The sequence below is a fragment of the Mustela lutreola genome, chromosome 4, assembly GCF_030435805.1.
Source record: "Mustela lutreola isolate mMusLut2 chromosome 4, mMusLut2.pri, whole genome shotgun sequence".
NCBI classification, from domain to species: Eukaryota; Metazoa; Chordata; class Mammalia; order Carnivora; family Mustelidae; genus Mustela; species Mustela lutreola.
The window spans coordinates 146,292,593-146,318,413 of NC_081293.1; the positions used below are offsets into that span (position 1 = coordinate 146,292,593).

At 35.3% G+C, this 25,821-nt stretch overlaps 1 protein-coding gene and 1 pseudogene across 13 annotated transcripts in view; both read left to right on the plus strand.

The window, feature by feature from the left end:
- The window catches only part of HDAC9 (histone deacetylase 9), a 940,182-nt gene that overhangs the window by 632,949 nt on the left and 281,412 nt on the right, over positions 1-25,821 (plus strand). For all 13 annotated transcript variants that reach the window (XR_009352864.1, XM_059171303.1, XM_059171302.1 and 10 more), the window contains 2 exons: positions 3,272-3,449; positions 20,205-20,338. Coding sequence is in view for 12 of the 13 variants with exons in the window: in XM_059171303.1 (XP_059027286.1) it covers positions 3,272-3,449; positions 20,205-20,338 (312 nt within the window). In the remaining variant the exon portion in view is untranslated. The remainder of the gene's footprint in view (positions 1-3,271; positions 3,450-20,204; positions 20,339-25,821) is intronic.
- Positions 9,187-16,643, plus strand: LOC131829474 (26S proteasome regulatory subunit 4-like; annotated as a pseudogene).

Here is a 25,821-nt window from a genome sequence, read left to right on the forward strand (position 1 = left end):
AGAGAGTTATTATTCACTTAATGGGCATTTTTCATTCGGGCTCAATAGATGAAAGTTTAACTTGGGTATCCATCTAATTTTAATAACAACGGGTTTTGTACTCTTCAACATTTTATTTTTCTGACAAAGCAACAGAGAAATATATACTTTTATACTTAGAACTATGAAAAATAACTATGGACAAAATTATCTCTCATTAAAATTGTTAATAGAAATAAAAGCTTTAGTGAAACACTTCAGTCCATTCCAGCTATAATAGGAAAATACTACCTCAGTTTTCAGCATCAAGCAGGAAATTTTTTATTGCTGAGGAGCAATACCCATCTGAAATAAAAGTGGCCTACCATTTTGTGATACTTTGATGTCAGATATGCAGCATAATAAATTGTGTCTTGCTGGATAGTCAAGATTCCCCCATACATTAAAAGCCATACTTCATTTGTAGAAGTGTATAATGTAGTTGACTCTTTTGAAAGTGAACGGACTTTTCTCTATTCTTTAGTCCTTTTTGAAGTAGAGGTTCAAAAATATTTGACCTATGTCTGCTCTTGGGTCTAAGTCTCGACTGTTTATTTTTAAAAACATTTACTATTTTTCTTAATTAAAGTTTTAATACGGGTGGTATGTAGAAAGTTTGGAAGCCTCATAAAAGTACAGAAGAAAAATAATCCTGAAATCATTCATTTCCTTCATTATCTCTTGGCTCCAACACTAAATAATTTCAGAGTATTGTCCTTTGGTAATTGTTTTGTCTTGTCTCTATTTTCTTATATTTTTCACTCGTCGTTCCTCGGTTTTACTGTGTTATGATTGCTTATAACATGTATTCAGCTTGTCTTCCACAACTCAAATTAAACATCACATTCTTAAATGAAAGTTGCCTCAACCTCTGTATCAGATATTTCTTTACATTTTTTCATGGCACTCTGCACTTATCTTATATAGCACTCATTATATTTATAATTGCATTATACTTAGAAATACTTAGTATCTGTATCCTAACTAGGTAATAAACATAAAAAAGGCTCAACATAATAATCAGAATGTACTCCTGGGGGCAACATTTGTTATACAGTAGTTAGGATTTGGCTGGAACCTAGAAAAGGAATAGAAAACATAATGTTGAGAATGCAGGTACCCTCAGGTCAGAGAGCCCAAATGCCAGGCTGGGGAAGTTCTTTACACCTTCATTTCTTTTAGAGAATTTTGTGACAACTTCTTCCTTACAGAGGGCATTTGGAAGAGAATTCTTGCAGGAAGGAATACGATGGATTGTCTTAGAAATAGGGTGATCAATCAACGGACTTTAGCATTAGGTTAGATGAGGGTTAAAGAGATTACAGTAGGAAGAGACAGAAAGGATGGAGATTACATTCAGGTCTATTTTTTCCCATGCATTTTAGATCATATGCAGCAAAGCCCCTTTTCCCCACAGAAAATTCCCCAAGTCATAATTACAAATTTGCATTCCCTCTGAGTATCAACTCCATGAAAGAAGGGACTATGTCAACCTTACTATTTATTGTATCCTCATGGTATTGAAGATGGAGACACTCAAGAAAACAAGAGAGTTAGACTCCTGTCAAAATATTAAACCTATTATAACTAGAACTAGATCCTGACCAACCCATCCTTATCAAAGCCAGTGCTCAAAGCCTGAGCATGTGACAAATGTCTTCCAATTGATTGATGGTTCAGTTAGAGCAAAACAGCAGTAACAACATAGACATATATGTTAACTATAACTTATTTTAAAATTAATTTTAAATAATTACTATTTTTTTTGAAAACTGAGTAGTCTTAGCCTATGGTCTATAACTATATATTTATAATCATAAGTTGCACATTTATATGCAGCATTAACTCATATACAGGGGAAGTTGTAATGATATAAAATGATGCAGTATGCATTGAATACAGTTGTGTTGCATGTAGATTTGTTAGCATTCTAAGTGGGTAATTTATACACTTAGGAGGTAACAAGCCTTGCATTATATAGAAATACAAGTGTCACATATAATGGCGCATGTTGGGTACAAGCAGTTGGGTTAGGTTAGTAACAGGAAGGATAAGGCAAATCCTCACTAAGGAGGAGTGATGTGTGTATCAAGTCTTGAAAGAGAAAATGCTATCCAGGTAGATCAAAGCAGAAAGTCATGTAAAATTTTAAAATTAGAAGATATTACTCTTATACTTAAAAAAAACTTTATTAATCTTTTGGAATATCAGTTTCTTTATCTGTGGCCTGTGGTAATCATCTTTTGGATCAATGTTCAGCTATTTTCAATGTTCAGAATATGGAAAAGGAAAGAAGCGTAAAAAGCAGCATGAAGGTTATGAATTCCCTGATTTTAAAGAAGAGGGAAGATATTCTCTATGTAATATTGATAGGTAAATTAGTTGCCTCTCTGCGTTTTAGAGATTGTCTTTGTTCGAGATGGAGGAATAGGCTAAGTGAATCTTCAGGAACTTCCAAACTCTGGCTCTTTGATTTCGTAACTTAATTGCCTTTTTTTTTTTTTTTTTTTTTTTTAAGAGACAGAGAAGCAGCCTAAGTGCATCTTCCAGGAACTTCCAAACCCTGGCTTTTGGATTTGATAACTTAAGCATGAAGAATGTTAACATTGTTAAATCACTGAGATTATATATTTAATGCTCTTTAAAGAAACTAAACATTTTTATAATATTGAGATTACATATATATTTATATATGTATAAAATATATATATTTTATAGTATTGAGATTATACCATAATATGAAAATTGAAATGTATTAAAACATAGCCATTTAATTGGTAATTTTTAGGCTCCCTTAAATTTTATTAGCAATATTAGTAAATTCAAGATAGAATTTTCGGTATTGAGCCTTATTAGCAATTTGAAAGCAGCTAAATTGTTTTCCTACTTTGTGTTGCAAAAATTCTAGAGCGATATTCAAAACGTTGCTATCAAGATAGGAAATGAATCTAAGTCAATGTTCCTCTTGAGGTTAAAGGTCTGTTTCTTTCAATCAGTTCAAATTGACAGGCCTCCTGCCATCACCTCCTCCTCAGCTAGTCAGACAGCCCTGGCAGTCAGTGTGAAAACATCTGTTGAATGGATTTATTAACTAGATCTTGTTTTTTCTCTCTCTCTATTTTTTTTCTTTTTCCTTCACACCGTTTATTATGTCTCTGACCTGATGAACTTAATTTGTTTACACGTCATTCTCAGTGTCTCCCTCAATGCTTTTCTCATGTTTCTTTCTACTGTGCTCTTTTCTTGGCAACAGCCCTTCCTGGAGCACCAGCACACACGTGCGCTCTCAGTGCACCAAGCTCAGCTGGCTGTGGTTGGCATGGATGGATTAGAGAAACATCGTCTTTTCTCCAGGACACATTCCTCCCCTGCTGCCTCCATTTTACCTCATCCAGCAATGGACGGCCCCCTCCAGCCTGGCTCTGCAACTGGTAGGAATCCCTAAAGACTCTCCCTAATAGGCAGGCTAAATGCACCGTTCTTGTAGGATTAGGCGATTTAAATGCTCTGAATAACTCCAATAGCAAAACACTCTGTTTTAACCCAATGCAACCCAAATTTTATGAGGTTATATTGGCCACAAGACAAACAGCACATCTGATAAATCTTGGGCTTAGTATTAATAGCCTCATAAATTGTTATCATTCAAGGGCCTGGAAAACACATCAACAGGTGCATAGGTCCCTTTTGGAAACAAAATCCCTACAACATTCTTTAGCAGTGTTCCTCCATCTCTTCCTCCTAGTTGTCGTGGCCACTAGGAAATTTATGATGTTCAGCTTCATTTGACTCTAAAGCGTGCCTATCCCCCAGTTTGTTTTTCATGTTGTTTTGTTTGTTTCATTGTTTTCTTCTGACCTGCCATACAAATGACTCCTGGGAGAGAGTGGTGCCAAGTCAAACCTTGTTTAATGCTACATGCATTAGTTCCATTTCTATTTATTATGGCACCTCTGGGTGGGCTATTTGACCAGCCTGTTCCTTTGCCTACAGCTGTGTTTGATATTTTAGAACCTGGCTACAGAGGAAAACAAACCAGATAATTCCAAGGGCAGAGGAAGGTCAAGTCTGGAACATATACAAAAAAGGGGTGCTATTCACTCTCCAAAGGCACTCTGCTGTAAATATCCATGTGGATAAATACTCCTTTCGGTCGTCACAAAACTGGGGTCCAGAAGATATCCATGCTCTCAAACTTGAGGCTGATCAAATGAAAGATACTGTATCCCTAAGGGGCCCATAACTTGGATGCAGTAAGGGGAATATTCATGTGCACCTTCTCTCAAAGGCTCTCACAGGTTATCTGATTTATTTTTGAATCAATTTTCAGGATTCAGAGTTTGTTTTTGTGGCTTTAGTGACCGCATGCAACCCTTTGTGTTTGGAAAAGTTAAACCACTTTTTCTAAAATCACATTCCCAAGCCTTGATATCATCTTATTTAAAAATCAGTGAATGGAATGGCCAAGTTATTTAACTTTGATGGACCTCTTTAATAAGTAGGCAAAGGAACTGCTTTTTATAAGGTGTTATACCACAAGCCAGCATTCCATCGTAGGCATTATAGGCTGGGTATATTTGCATATATTTCTTGCACCACATTACCCACTGCCTTGGATCCCTCTGTTTCTGAGAACATAGCAGACCTGCCCTGGTATCGCAGAAAACCCAGGACTACAACCCAGTGTCAGCAGAAGCTGCTTGGATCAGTCATGCCTGGTTCTCGCCTTCATTTTTAGAGAGTGTTTGCTCAAAACCAGATATATAATGTAGAGGAATACTTTTGGTAGCCATTCAGATTGGTAGCCTTCAAGAATTATATTCTTCTAAAGTTCTTTTTCCTGAAAGTATTTTTTATTTACCTATAACTTTCAGAGAACACAGAGCAGTAATCATCTTATCATAATGACAGTCCCACTCACTCAAAATTATTTCCTTAATTTTTAAGTGAACTTTAATTATAAAGTTTCATGGTGCTGTTCCCATGGATTTTACTATCTGCTATTGAAATCCTATTGATTGAGTTTCTTTTCTAAGTTAAGAGCAGTGACCCTTTCCTGACATGCTTTGGCCTTTCCTCTGCTTTTAGATGTTCCTTCAATATGAATAAAGCACGTTCCTTGAATATTAGAATGATACTACAAGTTGAGGAAAACAGGGTTGCCAGATGGACAGAGTTGTTAGGGCTTAGAAAAATCCAGGTGAAAGACTAGACTATAAACCTATTAACATAAGCATGACAAACAACCTAATCATTCAAACCAAATGCTGGGTCATTTCAGATCATTAGTTTCTTTCTTACAATGTCAGCATCCTAGTATTTATCAGAGTTTGTATTCCAAACACAAGTAGGAAAATGAACTTGAGATTATTTTCATGTTTAATGGACTTGATAGGGCACATTTCTTGCCTAGTGATTAAATAAACACTTTAAAAAAATGGGATTTTAGGCGCACTTGGGTGGTTCAGTTGATTAAGTGGTTTTCTGCTCTGGTCACGATCCTCAGGGTCATGAGATTGAGTCCCCTCTCAGGTACATGGAATCTGCTTAGGAGTCTGTCTCTCCCTCTCCCTCTGCCCCTTCCCCTACTCACATGCATATGTGTGATTGCTCTCTCTTTAAAAAAAAAAAAAAATGCACAGGATTTTAGTGTTTCTAATGATCTTGATTTCAAAGGTGAACTCATAAGTAGTATGTTTGAAAAGAAGTATCTTTACTTCTTTTTAGAAGTAGCATTAAATTCCTTTTTATCTGATTTTTTAATATCTATTTGTTGTAGATGCATTCAAAAAAATCAAAAGTGACATTCAAGTATGTTCCTTGGGAATATTTAGTTTTTCTTTGTTTTTTGTTTGTTTGTTTTTCAAAAGAAAGTTACACAGTCTCATGTACTCAATAGCTGTTCCACTAAAAAGTAAGGAGTAGAAAACAAATAATTCGTAAAGGTGATTTGCTCACACGTGTCCTGTGAGAGCTGTACTTCTTGCTGTAACTTAAAAAATTATTTAATAGTTAACTCACATAATTTTCAAGGCATACCTTTTCAAACTTACACCCTCCATGTAGATTCTCAGCAGCCAGATAAAGCAGCCATACCACTCCCTTTTTGAAAAGAACCAATCAGTGTTCCCAGAGGAAGTTGTCTGAATTCAGTCAGTTGTTGAAAGATAAAGTGTTCAGTCTTAAAGTGTTCAGTTTGTTTCCTCTGAGGACTTGAATGGACCAAGAAATGGACTAATATGTAGCGACTACCTGGTGGCCTTACAGAATGCCTGGTAAGTATATTTCTAGGATGGACAAGAAGAGCTTACGATCATGATGCTGCTAGTGTTAAGGAAGAATGTATTGTAGAGCCAGGTTGCCACATATTCATTTAAAGGGATTTTATGTTATATTGTAGTGAGTAATAATATTTTTTAAAAAATAATATTAAATTTGAGGTGGGTTTTCTGTTCTGTTTAAAGCCAAGAATTCTTGTGTATATGAATTCTGGTAATTCAGGAAAGGACAGTGTATTTTGTCTTTTTACCATAGCCGTCTCTTCTGCTCAGCTGTTCCTAACAGAAATGAGGCTTGACCATGACTCACAACAGGTCGTTGATAGTATATGACATAGTTGTACCAAATGGGATTCACTGAAACAAAATTTTAATGGCAAATGAGTTGATTGGTTTTATCTTTCCTATCACCCCGTACAATTTAAGATCTTCTGTCTTTCAGCCCTAGGCTGCTTTACAGAATCTGTGAGAAATTCTTTCTTTGTGATATTATCTTGTTAGTTAGTATCTAGTGTAAATAGGATTATATTACTCAAACTAAACCAGCATTGTGAAAGCCATTAAAAATAATTTAGTTAAAAGAATTTTTAAACTGGTGCTTAGTGGGTAAAACAGTGTGATGGAAAGTGAAATACATTTGAACATTTCAGTATGAGAATAACAGCACTGGCCTACCTTCCTCCATCTCTCCCTCCCTCTCTTCCTTCCTTCCTTCCTTCCTATGAAAGATATTTTCTCTAGTCAGGCTCCAATTAATCCCTGTTTTTGTTTATATGTTATTTCCTTCAGGATACCTTGCTTGGTCAGCTAAATCCAAATTAAATCTATTCTGATCTCTCATAACAAACTGGATTTTTCCTCAAATGCTGTAATTATTTATTTCAGGCATTGTGTTCCAGTGGGCTCTCCATGAGGAAAGAGACTGTCTTTCTGTTTCTCTGTTGCCAGTACTTAGGTACATGGCTAGCACATGGAAAATGCTTAGTGTATATATTTACCGTATAATAAACAAGTAAATCAACAAACAAATGAACAACTGAATGAAAAGAGAGTGATTAGACATGAATTACCTAAAATTTTACAAAAAATATCATTAGTACATTAAGTGAAATTTTGGGGTAGCATATTTTTATTAACTAGAGAAAAAGGATATATGTTCATTGAAGGCAATTTGGTAAATCTAGAAAACTGTATAGGAGAATCACCCATTATTCCATCACTGAGAGGTAACCATAAGTAAAATATGGATTTATCTTCAGTATGTTTTCCTCTTCCTTTGTGACTGTCTTTAACAGAAGAAAAGTTATATGTGTGTTTGTATTCATATTTGTGTATGTGTGTATTTGTAAGCTTATGTGTAATTGTGTGTGTGTATGTGTGTGTACTTTAAGACCTCTCAGAGCAATTTCTCTGACCACCTATATCAGAATGGAGAGGTTAATTTCTTTTGGGAAAAATGCCTTAAGCTTATGAGTAAGGAAAATTTCTTTTGGGAAGATAATCAGTTTTGAAATTAACATCTTCCAGTATACATGCTTGAAATTTCTCCTGAAAAACTCTTTGAAAAATTGCTCATCTAAATCTCACTGAAGATGGTAAAAGTAATTATTTTGTTTATTCAGATGATTAATTGAACTTGATCACATATATTATATATCATAACATATAGCATATATATTTATAAGTAAATATATAATCTATACATATTTATATATTTATATTTTAAATTTTTTGACTTTTTTATGTCTGACAGTGTCATCCTTGTTACTTTCACACATACTTGGACACAGAGTTATTGGGGCACATCTCTTTTTGTCTGAAAGGTCTAGAAATATGGACAAATGCTTAAGCATTTGGACAGTTTCAGTTTAGCTTTGACAGGAAGTCTGAATTCATACTGGTATGAAGTCCCTTTCTGGGCTGCCTGTTAATTCTTTTCTGTAGCCTTATAGTATGTTTTCTTTGTCTTGTTAATTAAACAAACAAATCATCTTTATGATGAACATTTGCAGTTACATGCTCATATACATGTCTCTTTCTAGTTACGGAAAAATTCTTTAATTATTCCTATCATTTAATTACTGTGAATTCCTCCTTGAGGGAAATCACAACTTTTTGTTCAGCTACATCTTCTCTGACTTCTGTATTTTCCTTTCCTTATGTACATCTCTAAGTTTATATTCAGTAGCAGTGATTTGGTTTCTTGAAATGTAAATTCCTGTTTTGTTGCCTGCAGTGTAGATTTTATAGGACTAATGTCTTTTGACATTTGAGGATGTCAAAAAGCTTTCTAAAATTTTATTTTGGTTCCTATAGTAAATCATAGTCAGTGATCTAACTAGTAGGAATGATGTTCCCTTTACAGTTTCTGTAGCTTATTCTCATAGGCCCTGGGTTTTGTTTGTATTTTTTTGTTTGTCTTTGCTCACTCATTCTTGAATATAGAGAAATCTTTCTAGGTATTTGCAGGCAAGTATAGTGAATCTGTTTGATTTGACTTTTTTCCAATTATATGCTGGTTGAATCTCCTCTTTGGCTATGCTGTTGAATGGCAATACTAGTTCAGTTCCTAGGTTTCAACAGATTAGCTCATACAGTATTAGTTGGAAAGCCTAAGGTGGGATTTCTTCCATCAATTTCCTTTTTAGCTGTCTGATACGCTTGATAGGATGATTTACATAAAAATTATAAGTCTTAGAAATTCTTTTTATCTACTCAGAGACATAGTTTAGCAAATTTTAAACAATCATTTTTGGATATTTTTTATTTTTTGCTGGACAAAGCAAGTTTCTCAATTAATAATTAAACAGGTAATTTCATTTACATGTGCCTGTTGAAAGATATTATAACAAGTATTATAGATATTAGAATATAAAGAGTACAGTAGATATAGAACAAAAAGGCAAGGGGTGCCTGAGTGGCTCAGTTGTTGAGCATCTGCCTTTGGCTCAAGTCATTGTTCCAAGGTCCTGGGATTGAGCCCTGCATTGGACTCTCTGGTCAGTGGGAGGCCTGCTTCTCCCTCTCCCTGTCCCCTGGCTTCTCTTTCCTCTCTCACTCTCTCTCTCTCTCTCTCTCTGTAAAATAAATAAATAAATAAATAAAATCTTCAAAAAAGAAAAGAAAAAAGAACAAAAAGGCAAGACTAGAATTATGAATAAAAAGTATAATAGCTAACTGTAGCTATGAAGTGGATAGACTAGAATTATGAATAAAAAGTATAATAGACTTTTGGATAGACTTATGGATAGACTAGAATTATGGATAGACTAGAATTATGAATAAAAAGTGTAATAGCTAACTGTAGGTATGAAGTCGAGGTTATTAGAAATGACTCTTGGTTCAAGATAGCATTTAATATCCTTTTAGTAATTCCACCCATTTCAGGTCTTTTTAAAGTTTTTGAAAAAATATTTTTAAGAGGTTGACCTCCTAGCCCCGTACATTTTTTTTTCTTTTTTACTATATGGAATTTTTAAGAAACATGTCATGTATTTATACATGCCTCATCTTGACTATTAGATCATGAATTAAGTGTAATAAAATGAAATTGTTGGCACCCAGGATTCGAGTGGCTGAAGCAAGATGGATCAGAGTCAGAGTGGTGCTCATGGCCCTGGAGCTGGCAAGAAACGTGACAAGGACAAAAAAAAACCAAGAAATCCAAACCTCCTGTACCAAGTAAAGTGGGAGAAAGAAGAAGAAAACAAAGGGACCAGATGCTGCCAGCAAGCTGGCACTGGTGACACCTCATACTCAGTGCCTGTTAAAATTGTTGAAGTTAGAATTAAAGACTACCTTCTCATGGAGGAAGAATTCATTAGAAACCAGGAAAAAATGAAGCCTTTAGAAGAAAAGTAAGAGGAGGAAAGATCAGATGGGTGATCTGAGAGGGACCCTCACATTGCTAGGAACCTTGGAAGAGATCACTGGTGACCATAATGCCATCATGTCTATATCTGTGGGCTCAGAGCACTACGTTAGCATTCTTTGCTTTGAAAAAGACAACATCTGCTGGAACCAGGCTGCTCAGTCATACTCATCCACTGGCTACATGCCATCATTGGGATGCTCATGTTTGACAGGGATCCTTTGGTCACAGTGATGAAGGTAGAAAAGAGCCCTCAGGAAACCTATGCTGATATTGGGGGGTTGGTCAACCAAATCCAGGAAATTCAGGAAACTGGAGCTTCCTCTCTACTCATCCTGAATATTGATGAAGAAATGGGTATAAATACGCCAAAGGAGGTCATTATATGATCTATCTGGCACAGGTAAAACCTTATTAGCCAAAGCAGTAGCAAACCAAACCTTAGCCCCTTACTTGAAAGTGGTTGGCTCTGAACTTACTCAGAAGTACCTAGGTGATGTTTGGGAATTGTTTTGCGTTGCTGAAGAACATGTACCATCCATCTGTTTATTGATAAAATTGATGCAATTGGAACAAAAAGGTATGACTAAAATGCCAGTGGTAAGAAAGGAATTCAATGAACAGTTTTGGACTGTTGAATCAGTTGGATGGATTTGACTCAAGGGGTGACATGAAAGTTATCATGGCCACAAACCAAATAGGAAGTTTGGATCCAGCACTTATTAGACCAGGCTGCATTGACAGAAAGATTGAGTTCTTCCTCCCCAAAGAAAACACTACAAAGCACATCTTTGAGGTCCACACAAGCAGGATAATGCTAGCTGATAATGTAACTGTGGACGACTTGATCATGGCTAAAGATGACCTGTCTGGTGCCAACATCAAGGCAATCTGTATAGAAGCTGGTCTGATGGCCATGAGAGAACATAGAAAGAAAGTAACAAATAAAGACTTAAAAAAAATATAAGGAAAATATTCCTTATAAAAAATACAAGGAAGCACACTTGAGAAGCTCTGTCTCTAGTAGACCACTCCTATGTTCCTTTTTGAGTGTGATATGCAGGATGCCCACTGGGCTGCCTTCATCCGTTGGTCATATGAAAAGCCCTCTCCAATAAAAAGAGTGCTCTTTCTCAAAAAAAAAAAAAAAAAAATTTTCTGGCACCCAGATCATAATGAACATCCAGTGACTATTTATTGCATTTACATCTTTCAGGAAAGATATCATGCTATCTATATGTATCCTGTTAAATTTCTGTCCTTTGGCCCTGTAAGATATTAAATAAATGTTGTTGAGCAGATACCTTGAGAAGGTGTAAAACCTCAGGCAATTGCGAGAAAGAAAATACGAAGTTGAATGTTAAGAATTAGGAATCAGGATTAGGTGTTTTAGGAATAAAGATTCTAGACTCAGCTTAACTCCTAGACTGAAATAGACCCAACCTAACAGTGTAATGTGACACTGGGTATAAACCTTTAAACAGGAATGGTTTCTGTGGATAAATAATGACTTAACTACAAATAATGATTAAGAAAAGGAAAAAATAGATAGTAGGTGCTTCAAAAACTTATCTCATTTAATAAAACTGAATGCCAGAGAAAGTAGAGTCTAAGCATATCCAGAAAATGTAGTAAAATCTTTTTTGATGGAAAATAAACTTCTAGGCTTTAAAATACAGTAAAGACTTTATGATAAGACTCCTGTGTATATTTTCCCAAATCCTTATTTAACTCTAGTTAAAATTTATCAAGAGAGAGAGATTGATCCATTGGCTTATGTTGCAAACGGTAACCAGTAGGGCAGAAAGAGTCAAAGAAAAGTAGAATTCCATATGAATCCCAATGAAAAGGGCAGGCTTATTTCTCACACTGAAAATCTTTGTTTCTGAATAAAAGATAGAGGAAAGGAATGGAGATGAAGGATGAGGTTAAAGTCTTACCTTGCACTCTACCTGGTAACACCTCATTGTTACATCATTAAGATGAGTAAGTGGATGTTTAGAGTTCCACACTTTATTTATTTCTCCTTAAATTCAGGTGTCTTTCCAAGAGCTTCTGGACTTTGTATTATAATCTCCAGATACTTGGCAATAACTTCCAGCTACCATAACCTGTTTTATTACATTTTTTGCAGTGGTTTATGGAGAAAATGTTATTAAAAGAGAAACAGTGTTATGGAGCTAAAGTTAGATATGTCAAGAGATGAAATATAAAAATTAACCAACTTGATTAAAATCTCTAGTCTTAAGAAAACACGTTTTCACAATGAGAGATGCTGTATTTTTTGTGTCTGTTATCATTAATATATCTTTTATGTAGTTTGAAATTATAGTTGAAAATGTTAAACTTCCAACAAGAGTATATAACAATTTTAAATATTTTTGCACCCAACATGATAGTACCCAAATACATAAAACAAAAATAGAATAATCAATAGTAATACAATAATAGTAGAGGACTTTAACACCCCACTTACATAGAGGACAGATCATCCAGATTTTCCAAAGAAAATCAAGGAAACAGTGACTTTGAATGACATGCTCTACCAGATGGACTTAACAGACATATTCAGAACATTCCATTCTAAAACAGCAGAATACACATTCTTTTTGGGTGCACAGGGAACATTCTCCAGAATAGATCACAAGTTAGGCCACAAAAGAAGCCTCAAGAAATTAAAGATTGAAGTCATACCATGTATCTTCCCTGATCACAGTTTTATGAAATTAGAAATCAACCACAAGAAAAATCTGGAAAGACCACAAATAATACACAGAGATTAAATAACAAGCTACAGAACAATGAATGGGTCAACCAAGAAATCTAGGAAGAAATAAAAAATTGCATGGAAGCAAATGAAAATGACAACATAACATTCCAAAACCTTTGGGGTGCACCAAAAAAGTTCTAAGAGAGAAGTGAATAGCAATACAGTCCTACCATGAGAAGCAAGAAAAATCTCAAACAACCCAATCTTACTCCTAAAGGAGCTAGGAAAGGAACAAAAATCAAAATCCTAAACCAGCAGAGGGAAGGAAGTAATAGAGATTAGAGCAGGAATAAATGATATAGAAACTAACATATACAATAGAAGAGATCCATGAAACCAGGAGCTCGTTCTTTGAAAGGATGACAAAATTAATACACCTTTAATCAAACTGATCCAAAAGAGAGAGAGAGAGAGAGAAAAGACTCAAAATCACAAATAAAAAAGAAATAACAACCAACACCACAGAAATTAAGACAATTGCAGAGGAGTATTTTGAAAAACTCTATGTCAACAAATTAGACAACCTAGAACAAATGGGTAGATTCCTAGAAACATACAACCTACCAAAACTGAAGCAGAAAGAAATAGAAAATTTGAATAGACCATTTATCAGTAAGGAGATTGAATCAGTAATCTCTTCCTCTATGATCCTCTGCCTTGTTTCTCAAATTCCACATATCAGTAAGATCATATGACAGTTGTCTTTCTCTGACTGATTTGTTTTGCTTAGCATAATACCCTCTAGTTCTATTCATGTCATTGCAAATGGCAAGATTTTGAATTTTTGATAGCTGCATAATATTCCATTACATATATAAATGCCACATCTTCTTTATCCATTCCTCTGTTGATGGACATCTAGGCTCTTTGCACAGTTTGGCTATTGTGGACATTGCTGCTGTAAACATTTGAGTGCATGTGCCCCTTCAGATCACTACATTTGTATCTTTGGGGTAAATACCAAGAAGTATAATTTATGGGTGGTAGGGTAGCTCTGTTTTCAACTTTTTGAGAAACTGTCATACTGTTTTTCAGAGTAACTGCACCAGCTTGCATTCCCACCAACAGTGTAGGAGTGTTCCCTTTTCTCCACATCCTTGCCAAAAGTGCTCAACATCACTCAGGATCAGGGAAATACAAATCCAACCCTCAATGAGATACCACCTCACACCAGTCAGAATGTCTACCAAACTTTTAAAGAAGAATTAATACCTATTCTTCACAAAGTATTCCAAGAAAATAGAATAGGAAAGAAAACTTCCCAATTAATTCTGTGAGGCCAGTATCACCCTGATACCAAAACCAGATAGACATCACAGAAAAAGAGAACTAAAGGCCAGTATCTCTCATGAATATATATGGAGAAATCTTCAACAAAATATTAGCAAACTGAACCCAACTATACATTAAAAAAAAGTCATATACTATGATCAAGTGGGATTTAATCACAGGATGCAAGGGTGGTTCACTATTCTCAAAACAATGCAATGCATCACATCCATAATAGGTAAAAACTATGTAATTATTTCACTGTGTCAAAGGCATTTGAAAGTGCAATATGCATTCATGATAAAAACCCCTTTGCCAAGTAGATCTGCCAAATAGGTCTATTATATGTCAACATAGTAAAGGCTTTATGTGAAAAACTCACAGAAGGGGCACCTCGGTTGTTCAGTCAGTTAAGGATCTATCTTCAGCTCAGGTCATGATCCTAGATCCTGAGATCGAGCCCTGCATTGGGCTCTCTACTCAGTGGGAAGGAAGTCTGCTTCTCCCTCTGGTCCTCCCCTTCTCTTACTCTCTCTCAAATTAATAATATAGAACAAAAAATAAAAACAAAAAATCTCACAGTCAACATCATACTCAATGGTGAAAAACTGAGAGGTTTTCCCCTAAGTCAGGAACAAGAGAAGAATATCTACTCTCACCACTCTTACACAACATAGTACTGGAAGTATTAGCCACAGCAGTTAGATAACATAAAGAAATAAAAGGAATCCAAATTTGTAAGGAAGAAGTAAAACTCTCACTATTTGAAGATGACATGATACTATAAATAGAAAACCTGAAGACTTTACCAGAAATTGATTAGAATTGGTAAATGAGTTCAGTAAGCAAAATCAATGTACAGAAATCTGTTGCATTCCTATACAGCAGAAGGTAAGAAAATAGTCTCATTTACAACTGCACCAAAGCCAATAAAATATCTAGGAATAAACTTAACTAAAGAGGTGAAAGACTTGTACTCTGAAAACTATAAAACCCTGATGGAAGATACTCAAGGCAATGCAAAGAAATGAATGCAATTCATTCCATGCTAATGAATTGGAAGAACAAACACAAAGGCCTATACTTCCCAAAGCAAACTACAGATTTAATGTAATCCCTATGAAAGCAGCAACAGCATTTTTCACAGAACTAGAACAAACAATCCCAAGATTTGTGTGGAACCACAAAGACCTCAAATATCCAAAGCAATCTTGAGAAATGAAAATGAAACCGGAGGTATCACAATACTGGATTTCAAGTTATGTTACAAAGTGGTAGTAATTTAAACAGTATGGTACTGGCTTAAAAATGGACCTAAAAAAAAAATGGACCTAGAAATAAACCCCAAATTATATTGTCAATTAATGTTTGACAAAAGAAGACTGAATATTCAATGGGAAAAAGTCTCTTCATGGGGCGCCTGGGTGGCTCAGTGGGTTAAAGCCTCTGCCTTCGGCTCAGGTCATGATCTCAGGGTCCTGGGATCGAGCCCCGCATCGGGCTCTCTGCTCAGCGGGGAGCCTGCTTCCTTCTCTCTCTCTGCCTGCCTCCCTGCCTGCTTGTGATCTCTCTCTGTCAAATAAATAAATAAAATTAAAAAAAAAAAAAAAGAAAAAGTCTCTTCAGCAAATGATAATTTGGAAAACTGGACAGCTTTGTGCATAAGAAAGAAATGGGACAACTTTGTTTTACCATACACAAAAATAAACTCAAAATGGATTAAAGACCTAAATGTAAGACCTGAAATGATAAGGATCCTTGAAGAGAGCCCAGGCAGTAATTTCTCTGACAACTTTTTTCTGGATTTGTCTCCTGAAGCAAGAGAAATATAAAAATGCAAAGAAACTGTTGGGACTACATCAAAATTAAAACCTTTTGTGCAGCAAAGGAAACAATCAACAAAACTAAAAGGCAACCTACTAAATGGAAGAAGATATTTGCAAATGACATATCCAATAAAGGTTTAGTATTCAAAATATATAAAGAATTAATACAAATCCACACCCAGAAACAATTCAATTTAAAAATGGACAGACAATATGAGCAGACATTTTTCCAAAGACACAGAGATGGCCAACAGACATATGAAAAGATGCTCAATAACACTCATTATTAGTGAAATGCGAATCAAAACTACAATGAGGTGTGACCTCACCCCTGTCAGAATGGCTAAAACAAAACAAAACAAGAAAGAGCAGTTGTTGGTGAGGATGTGGAGAAAAAGGAACCCTCTTGCACTCTTGGTAGGAATGCAAACTGGTGTAGCCACTGTGAAAAACAGTACGGAGATTTCTTAAAAAATTAAAAATAGAATTACCTTATGATCTGGTAATCACACAAGAGGATATTTACCCCCAGGAAAAACCAAAAACAGTAAATCAAAAGGATATATGCACCCGTTAATTGCAACATGATTTACAATACCCAAACTGTGGACGCAGCCCAAGTGTCCGTTAATAGATGAAAAGATAAAGAAAACATGTGTGTGTGTATACATATATACGTGTATATGTATATATGTATACACACACATATGGTACATTGAATATATATTGTATATATTGTGTATTGAATACATATATACATTGTATAGTATATTGTATATAGATATATATAGAATATATATATACAATAGAATATTATTCAGCATAAAAAATGAAATCTTGCTATTTGCAACTAGCATGGAGCTAGTATAATGCTAACCGAAATAAGTCAGAGAAAGACAAATACTGTAGTCTCATTCATATGTGGAATTTAAGAAACAAAACAAACAAGCAAAGGAAAGAAAAAAGAAAAAAAAAAAGACAAACCAAGAAACAGACTTAACTATAAAGAACAAACTGATGGTTACCAGAGGGGAGGTTGGTGGGGAAAATGGTTGAAACAGGTGATAGGGATTAAAGAGTACACTTATCATGGTGAAAAAAGAGAGGGAGGGAGGGAGAAAGGATGGAAGAAAATGTATTGAACAGTTCCTCTTATGTCATAGCAACTTACATACCTGATGTATCTGAATTGTAAAGACATGTCTTATAAATCTTTAAATTTTGAATGTTACCTTTTATAACAGCCTATTTTCTCTTCTGCCTTTTCTGTGTGTCTTCCTTTTGACTTTTTTTTTTAAAAGATTTTATTTATTTATTTGACACAGAGAGAGAGATGGTGAGAGAGGGAACACAAGCAGGGGTGTGGGAGAGGGAGAAGTGTTTCCCCACTGAGCAGGGAGCCCGATGCAGGGCTTGTTCCCAGGACCCTGGGATTATGACCTGAGCTGAAGGCAGCCGCTTAACTAACTGATCCACCCAGGCCCCATCTTTTGACTTTATTTTAAATATTTATTCATGGGGTACCTGGGTGGCTCAGTGGGTTAAGCCTCTGCCTTTGGCTCAGGTCGTGATCTCGGGGTCCTGGGATCAAGCCCCGTATCAGGTTCTCTGCTCAGCAGGGACCCTACTTCCCCCTCTCTCTCTGCCTGCCTCTGCCTACTTGTGATCTCTGTCCAATAAATAAATAAAATCTTAAAAAAATATTTATTCATCTTTTTGTGCAAAATGCCATGCAGAGATACAAAGCCAAGTAACTTAAATACCTGTAATAGAGGCACTTGCCAGTAGGAAGGTAAGGCATATAAAATAAAAGATTGAATACTAAAGAAGTAAGCCTACAAAAACTTCAGGATTCCAAGAAGATCTACCAGTTAGATTCATTAAGGAAGACTTTATAATGGAGATAAGTGCCCTAGTTCTTAGATTTGTTCCTTTATTTCACTAAAAATACTTTTGAGGACCTATTGTATTCTAAGCATGTATATAGATGCTAAGAGTTCACAGGTAAATAATGTAACTCTAGTATTTACTTTCATAGAGCTCAACAGATAGTGAAGAAAATGTACAATTAACAAGACTATACAATTATATAATTGTAATAAATGCTCTGAAGACCTAGACGATGCTATGATAACATAAAGTAGGAGATCTAATTTAGAGACCTTCATTTAGCCTTAAAGAGTGAATAGGAACTAGCCAAATGAGGGCTGGAGTTATGGGGGACAGGAAGGAAGAATTTTGGTCTTAGATGGAACAGCATGTATGAAGATCCCAAGGATGTTATGATTTTGATAGTTTTGAAGAATGGAAGGTAGGCTTTTGTGGGAGAAAGAGATATCAAGGGAGGAGGTATATGAGATAAAGCTGAAGAAGTGGGGAAGGGCCTTTCTATGTCTTGAGAAATTATAGTCTATCGGTGAAGTCACCAAAGGATTTAAGCAAAGGTAGCTGTGGTGTGGCAAATGGAATAAAGTCAAGTAGCCAGTTACAACACTTTAGGAGTTCAGATTAAAGATAATAGTACCTTGGATTGTGTGTGATTTGGGCTAGAGATAATTGAGTGATTCAAGCTGTATTTTGAAGGGAAAACAAACACTATTTGTTGGTTCTTTGGAGAGGAATTGTCCAGAGGATACTGAGGTTTCTTGCTTGAGCAACGGTGGCTCATGATGTCTTTTACTTAAGTGAGGGACACTGTGTTTGGCTTAAGATCCATAAACTCAAATCTGAGACATTCTTACTTTATAAAAACTATGATACATCCAAATGGAGATTTTGGATGGCAGTTGCATAGACAAGTGTGCAAGTGTACTGCTTAGAAGAGCGATCAGCACTAATGAAAATGTGAGTCAGTGGCATAGGGATGTATTTTGAAGGCATTTGGGTATTAGGATTGGATATTATTTGGACCAGCAAAGTAACATTTTTTTTTCTTAGAATTTTTACATCATTTCAAAATACAAATGTCATTATTCTGCATAATTTTAATAATTCAGAGATAAATATTTTCTCCTCTTGAGTAACATTCCTCTGACATGAGATTGTAAGTCAAAAAGTAAGTAAAATGCATTAATTAAACTTACTTTACAATACAAATTACTGGTGTTCATCTGTTCTTAAACAGATACTTATTTTTGCCCTTTGATTTTGATCTTGAGTTCTTCTGCCCTCACTCCATGCCCCCAGATAATGTATTTCTATGGTAATTTCTTGGAATATTTGATTGGTTAAATGATTTCTTATGTCAGGCAGTTTTGTAAGTAACATGTTTTTCCCCCAAGGAATTGGACTAAGGGTAGAAGTCTTTTCAAAATTAACCAGAGTTATAATTATCATATAATTTGTTGCTTTTAAAAGCCCTATTTTATGTATCCATAATAGTTTGTTTCATCAGAGTTTTAAAAATCTTTCTCATCATAGGGTCTAACTAAAATATGAAATGTTAACTCATGATAATTTAAAAGCAGATTTGATTAATTAAGTATCTGTGGAATCTCTACTGAAGGTAGTACAATTAATTTATTCACTGGTTTTTTTTTTTTTTGAACTTTCTCATTTTTTTAGAGAAACCCTTTAAATGTCCCACAATATTATAAGGTCTACAGTATCCATATTGCTTACAGATTGCCATAAATTTTGAGAAAAACACAATAAGTAGGGAGGAAACTGCACAACTCTGAAGGACTTGCTAAGCAGAGTAGGCAAGTGGTTGTAAAGTTTTCTAGTTTACTACAAGGCCTGATCTAGTGTGAAGCTAGAATTATTCATGAAATTAATTCATGATTTAAAGAGTCAGCTTATTTTGTGGGTTCAGTGATAAAATTTTGACCTTAACTGAATTATCTGTCTAAACATACTTCATAAGATACTGGTAAAATTATAGTTTTTAAAAAAATATGAAGTTTCTTAAAATATTATAATCTTCATCACTACAGATTTACTAAGCTAGGGTCTGAGTACTGATTAATCCATGGGTTAAACTTCTTTGCATTTATATCCAGATACACAGGACTAAATAGTTCTTATGTGCTAGGAATTTGCAAATATGTACTATTTCGCTATTTGTAAATTTATTTTTAAAAGAATATCTTTTTTGGAATAGTCATATTGTCATCTAACGTGTCATTACCTTGTATCCTTACTCAGTCTCGAGTGTTTTCTTTGTCCTGAAGGAATTGCCTACGACCCCCTGATGCTGAAACACCAGTGCATTTGTGGCAATTCCACCACCCATCCTGAGCATGCTGGACGAATACAGAGCATCTGGTCACGACTACAAGAAACTGGGCTGCTAAATAAATGTGAGGTAATCCTCAATTTGCTATACTCTTTTACTTATTTAAATGTCACATAAAGAGGCCAGTATTCATTTGGGTGATAGCAGAAAATGTTAATGCTGGCGTACAGACACCATCATGGATGAACCATCATTGATCCTGGTAGCACAGCACTTCTGACTCTGGGCTGTGCACATAGTAGGGATTCAGTCCAAATTGATGGACTGAACAGCAGCATGATGTCTCTGTAGCATTTTTTGGTATGCATGGTAGCATGGTTGTTTCCAAATACATGTCATTTACTGAGTTAATTTTCTGAGAAACTCCACAAACTCTCAAGTGCTAAGTAATTATTATTTCTTATTATAAACTATATTGTGAACTCAGATATATGCCAAATTTGCCCATTAAAATGACCGGATTTAAAGATTAACTATCCTTTTACCAAGAAAAGTCACTTCTTTTAATTAAAGTGGTTGATGTTCTTAAATTTTTATGGTAGAGGTTTGAGTACTTTTTATTGGTATTTCTTTAGACTCACTTTTGCAGATTCCTCGACTCCCATTTTTCATTTGAAAAATCTATTTCTTAGACCTTCAGAAGGAAAAATGGTATCAATTCCAAAAGGTTCCTGTTGTCAACTTTGCAAATTATGTAACAATCAGCAGCTGTTTGATTTAATTGCTGTAAATATCCATTGTTGCCTAAGACCCAGTAACATTCTATGTTTGAGTCTAAGACATTTTTATTTTTTTTAATATTTTTTTAAAGATTTTATTTATTTATCAGAGAGAGAGGGAGAAAGAGAGAGAGAGAGCACAGGCAGACAGAATGGCAGGCAGAGGCAGAGGGAGAAGCAGGCTCCCCGCCGAGCAAGGAGCCCGATGTGGGACTCGATCCCAGGACACTGGGATCATGACCTGAACCGAAGGCAGCTGCTTAACCAACTGAGCCACCCAGGCGTCCCTAGTCTAAGACATTTTTAAAAGAAAAATATCCCCCATTTTTTTTTTCACATTACTTTAACATTTATTGATCAAAAGTATTCCCCGCCCCCTTGCCGGGTCTATACCATGTCCCAAACGTTGTTCTAGGGACTAGAATTACAGAATTTCACAAGACAAATAGAGTCCTTGTTATTACAGACTGACAATTTAACATCTTGCTCTTTGGTTTTGTTGTCAGTCTTTGCAGATGAGTGAAGGGAATCCAATCTAGTTCTTACCAGTTTGGAGGCTAAACCACTCTGTCGTCTACACAATTCTGTATGAAGTAAACAAAGTAAACCAGCAAGGGGACTTACCTGTAGTGAACTGGTCTTAATGAACATTGATTCATGTGAACATTCTTGTTTCACCTTTGCATTAACTATAGATGTTTTCCAGCATGGCATTTTTTTCTGTGCTTTTGCCAACTAAGGCATTGCTGTTTACATTTTTTTTCACTTTCAGGTCTTTATTGTATCCTGGAGCCTTACCCCAGCCACTTCAATTAACAGTGGTAGATCCCAGTATTCAAATGCATTGTTAGATCATGGTATTCCTTAAATGTATTACCTGAAGGAATACTGGTTATGAAAGGAGCAAAGTGCTGAAATAAATGGAATGTAATATAGCTCACACTAGTCTTAACGTTTAAAAATCTGTTACCCATTTCTGATCAGTCTTCTTTTTCAGTTCCTTATTCATCACATTACTTTAGTCCTGTATTATTTGAAAGCATAAAATTCAATTTACAAAACAGCACTGACTGATGTGATATCAGTCCAAGGGTGAAATGGCACAAGTATAGAGGGGCTGATGAGAACGAGTGAGTCTAGCCTCAGCCCAGTCAGCTAAATAAGTGTCTCTCTGGTAAACAATCACACAGTTACAGATAATGCACTTGAAAGCCCAGATCAGCAGATTTGCTTTTATAAGTATGATCCATAACTTCACAGTAATACAAGTAAAACACTCTTCCTGCTAACATTGTCTGAAAACAGTTCACCAGTTTGATTTCTTAAGTGATGAAATTGTTGCCCATGATATATTTATTTGCTCCTATATTATCTGGTATCTATGACTTTATGCTGACCTAATCATAAATGGGATTTCTAAAACCATTAAAAGACAATTTAATATACCTAGGAATTTGATGTATCTTTGTGTGTAAATGTTTTTAGGAATATTCAAAATGGAATTTTAAAAATGATCTGTAACAAACAGACATTACCCTTTTCCAGAGACTTTCAGGTTCTATATAAACCAGGTGGTGGGTATTACAGAGGGCACGGATTGCATGGAGCACTGGGTGTTATAAAAAAATAATGAATACTGTTTTTCTGAAAATAAATAAATCAATTTAATAAAAATAAAATAAAATAAAATAAAACAAAGTAACAAAAGGGATAAAACAGAACCACAAGAAATATGGCTTATTTTTTTTCCTGGTTGTTTCTATTGGATGAGTTGGGGAAAAAATAAAAAGGGAACATACAGAGATTATTTCAAACCAATTTAGCCTACTCAGAAATAGTAGAATCTACTTCCTTAGCCAGTACTCTCTCTAATAAATGCAAATAAAATAAATGATACATGTTTGTTGTGGATTTTCTTTTGAAGTTTTTGATTTGACAAGTTAAATCTAATATGCACATTTATTAATATATTATTAAATCATCTTTCAAGGATGCTAACCTTTCTGTCTCAAGCCAAATTATTTTGAAAGTTTCAATGACGTGGAAGAGAAAAATGACAGAAACAAATATCTAGCCTTTTAGCAATTCACTGAAATTCAATACAGTCAGTTGTTGAAAAATCAGGAGAGAAGTATACTATAAGTGGCAAGTGGCTAGGTATATGGTGGGTGTATTAACCAGCTAAAGAGGCAGAAAGTTTCCTATATAGGCTAACAGGTTTTCTGGTTAGTGTTTATGAACCTTCTAAAGAGAAAGGCCAATGACAGTATCTTCCAGTTGGACTTGACTTGCTCCAAGAAAAAAATTAGGTTTCAGCTTGGATATTAATGAATATTTACCAGGGTGGCTGAAGGGCTTAAGGAGAATGAAACCTTTCTTTCTAAATTTGCATAGGTAAGACTATCAGGAGTTAAAGTGCAGCTTTTCCCTCGCTTGATTATATCTAGAGTATGCATTACTGAGAGGGTAAAATCTATGTGTCTAAGACACCAGAGATAGGAGTACCAGCCCTTGTGTCTAGGTTATCACTCCTTCCTAAGCTATGTATAGACAAATTCCTGACCTGGTTGTGAGCAGTAAGAACTCAGCTCAGTTGTCTCAAAGGAGAGAGGATTTATTAGATTTTGTAGAAAAGGATATAATCTAATAAGAATACAACACCTAGAAGCTGGGTTTTTCCCCCAACATCCAGAGAGTGATTTGCTGTCTTCCAACATTATTTCATGCCAGGTTTGTGTAGCTACCCATAGTTAGTGATTAGCCTTTGCTTTCAGTGAAGGAATCAACAGAGTTCTAGGGATGTATTGCTGGCCAGCAAGCAGAAACTCATGGCTGGGTAAGTGGTATTCGTTTATTATTATAGTGGTGCTCAAGTGTTAGTATATCATTGGGAATGATTGGGAATCATTGGGAATGCTAAGACACAGATTGCTGAGCTCCAGACTCAGAGTTTTAGATTCAGCAGTAGTGGAGTCTTATTGGGGTGAGGTCTACGAATTTATGTTACTAACATGTATCTGAGTAATCCTGAGACTGCTGATCTGGCCGCCACGCTTTAAAGGGATGCATCCATTCAAAAAAACAGTATATCAAAAATTTGAGTTTTCCAGCCTCCTGTGTTATGAGCTGGAAAAGCAGTACTGAAAAGATGCATACCCTGTCTCCAAGGAGGTTACTGTCTGGTGGGTTCAGCAGACATTAATCAAATGATCACATAAATAAATAGATAATCACAAAATTGCCAGGGGTTTTGAGTCACTAGTTTATGTTGCAGTGATTTTAAAGACTCTTACTGATTGAGCTTGGGGAAGAAATAAAATGAGAAAGGCTGTGGTCTGTTGTCTTCATAGTCTTGACAACATCAGAAGCGCCATCTGAACAAGAGATAGAAGTAGAAATAATAGACCTAGAATTCAAGGAGGGAAATATTCCAGACCTTATAATGTTAAAGATTTAGTTCTCTTTCTGTTTTTATTCACATTCATTTTAGGATTACTGTTTCACTGGGAAAAATGGTAAGGATTCTCAATTTTATTGGCATTCAGAGAAAAGTCAGCTTCCTTCAACCAACAGAATAGTCAATTTTGCAATTAAACAATGATATGATAGAAAAGATGGCAAGTTGAAAACATTTAAAGTCGTCCTTTGTTTCAAAGTAATAGACTGATCCACAAATCAGACTTATGTATTATATCAGTTTATTTAGGAAAATTAATCAACATGGATTCCTTCAAGGGAAATGGTTCAACATTACATTTGACCTTTGTTCTGCCATTAATTATCTGTATACTTTTGTCAAATCATTTAACCTTACTGATCTTTGGCTTTCCCATGTGTAAGATGAGGCTCTTAGGAAGGATATTTGCTAGGATCTTTTCCAACTCTGGCATCATATGAAATTAGATGGCTAAGGAGTTCATTTGGAACATAGCACTTTCTTTGGTTAAGAGTAGAAGAAATTCTTAGGATATTTAGTAAACCTATTGCTTTTTTATTTTGTAAGCTATAGTGTAAATTGGTTGTGCTTACTAGTCCTGATTATTAGCCAGAGAAAACATTAGTCTTCATTATATTAGATTACAGTGGTAACATGGGTTAAGTTCTTTTGGCATGACATGGCACTGTTGTTTTCTTTTAAATTGAGGTAGTTAGTAGTCCTTCATGCCAGTACTATTTAATTTTTTCCCCTATTGAATCATTCATATTTAGTTTAGTGATTCTGTTGGGAGCAAAAAGCAAAATCATCAGCTTTCTTATCACCATGAGAAATGAATCTGGAGGGGTCATTTGGTGCCCTTTTTAGGAACAAGTCCTTTGATTAGGTATCCAGGCTTCAAAATGTGTGTGCTCTGAAAAAAAGAATGTGCTTTTCTACGCTTAAAAAATTGCAGAGAATGACCCATCGTCTGTTAGAAATGCACTTGCAGTTGTTTTTCCAGAAATGTTCATGACTCTTAGCCCCACCAAGCCACCCACAGACATTTGCTTGCTCTCACATTTGTTTTGAGAATAATAACATTTTATAATGCTTTTGTTGGATTACATATTATGTGGAATTTGCATTGGCTCTTTGTGACTAATATTGAATAACTTTGTTTCGCTTAATTCATAAGTAAAAACCATAAGCAACATACTGTGCTGAAATGTTTAACTCTTTTATTCAAGTGCCAACACAAAGTAATTACAAAACAGTTCTGGGACCTGAAACCAAGCTACTGTTGCCCCTTCTGGGACTTCCTCAGCAGTTCCAATGAGAGCAGCTTTAATGTAAAATCTTAAGATGCTAAGAAACTCAAGGCTATATCCCATGCTTTGCCTGCACATACAGGTAAT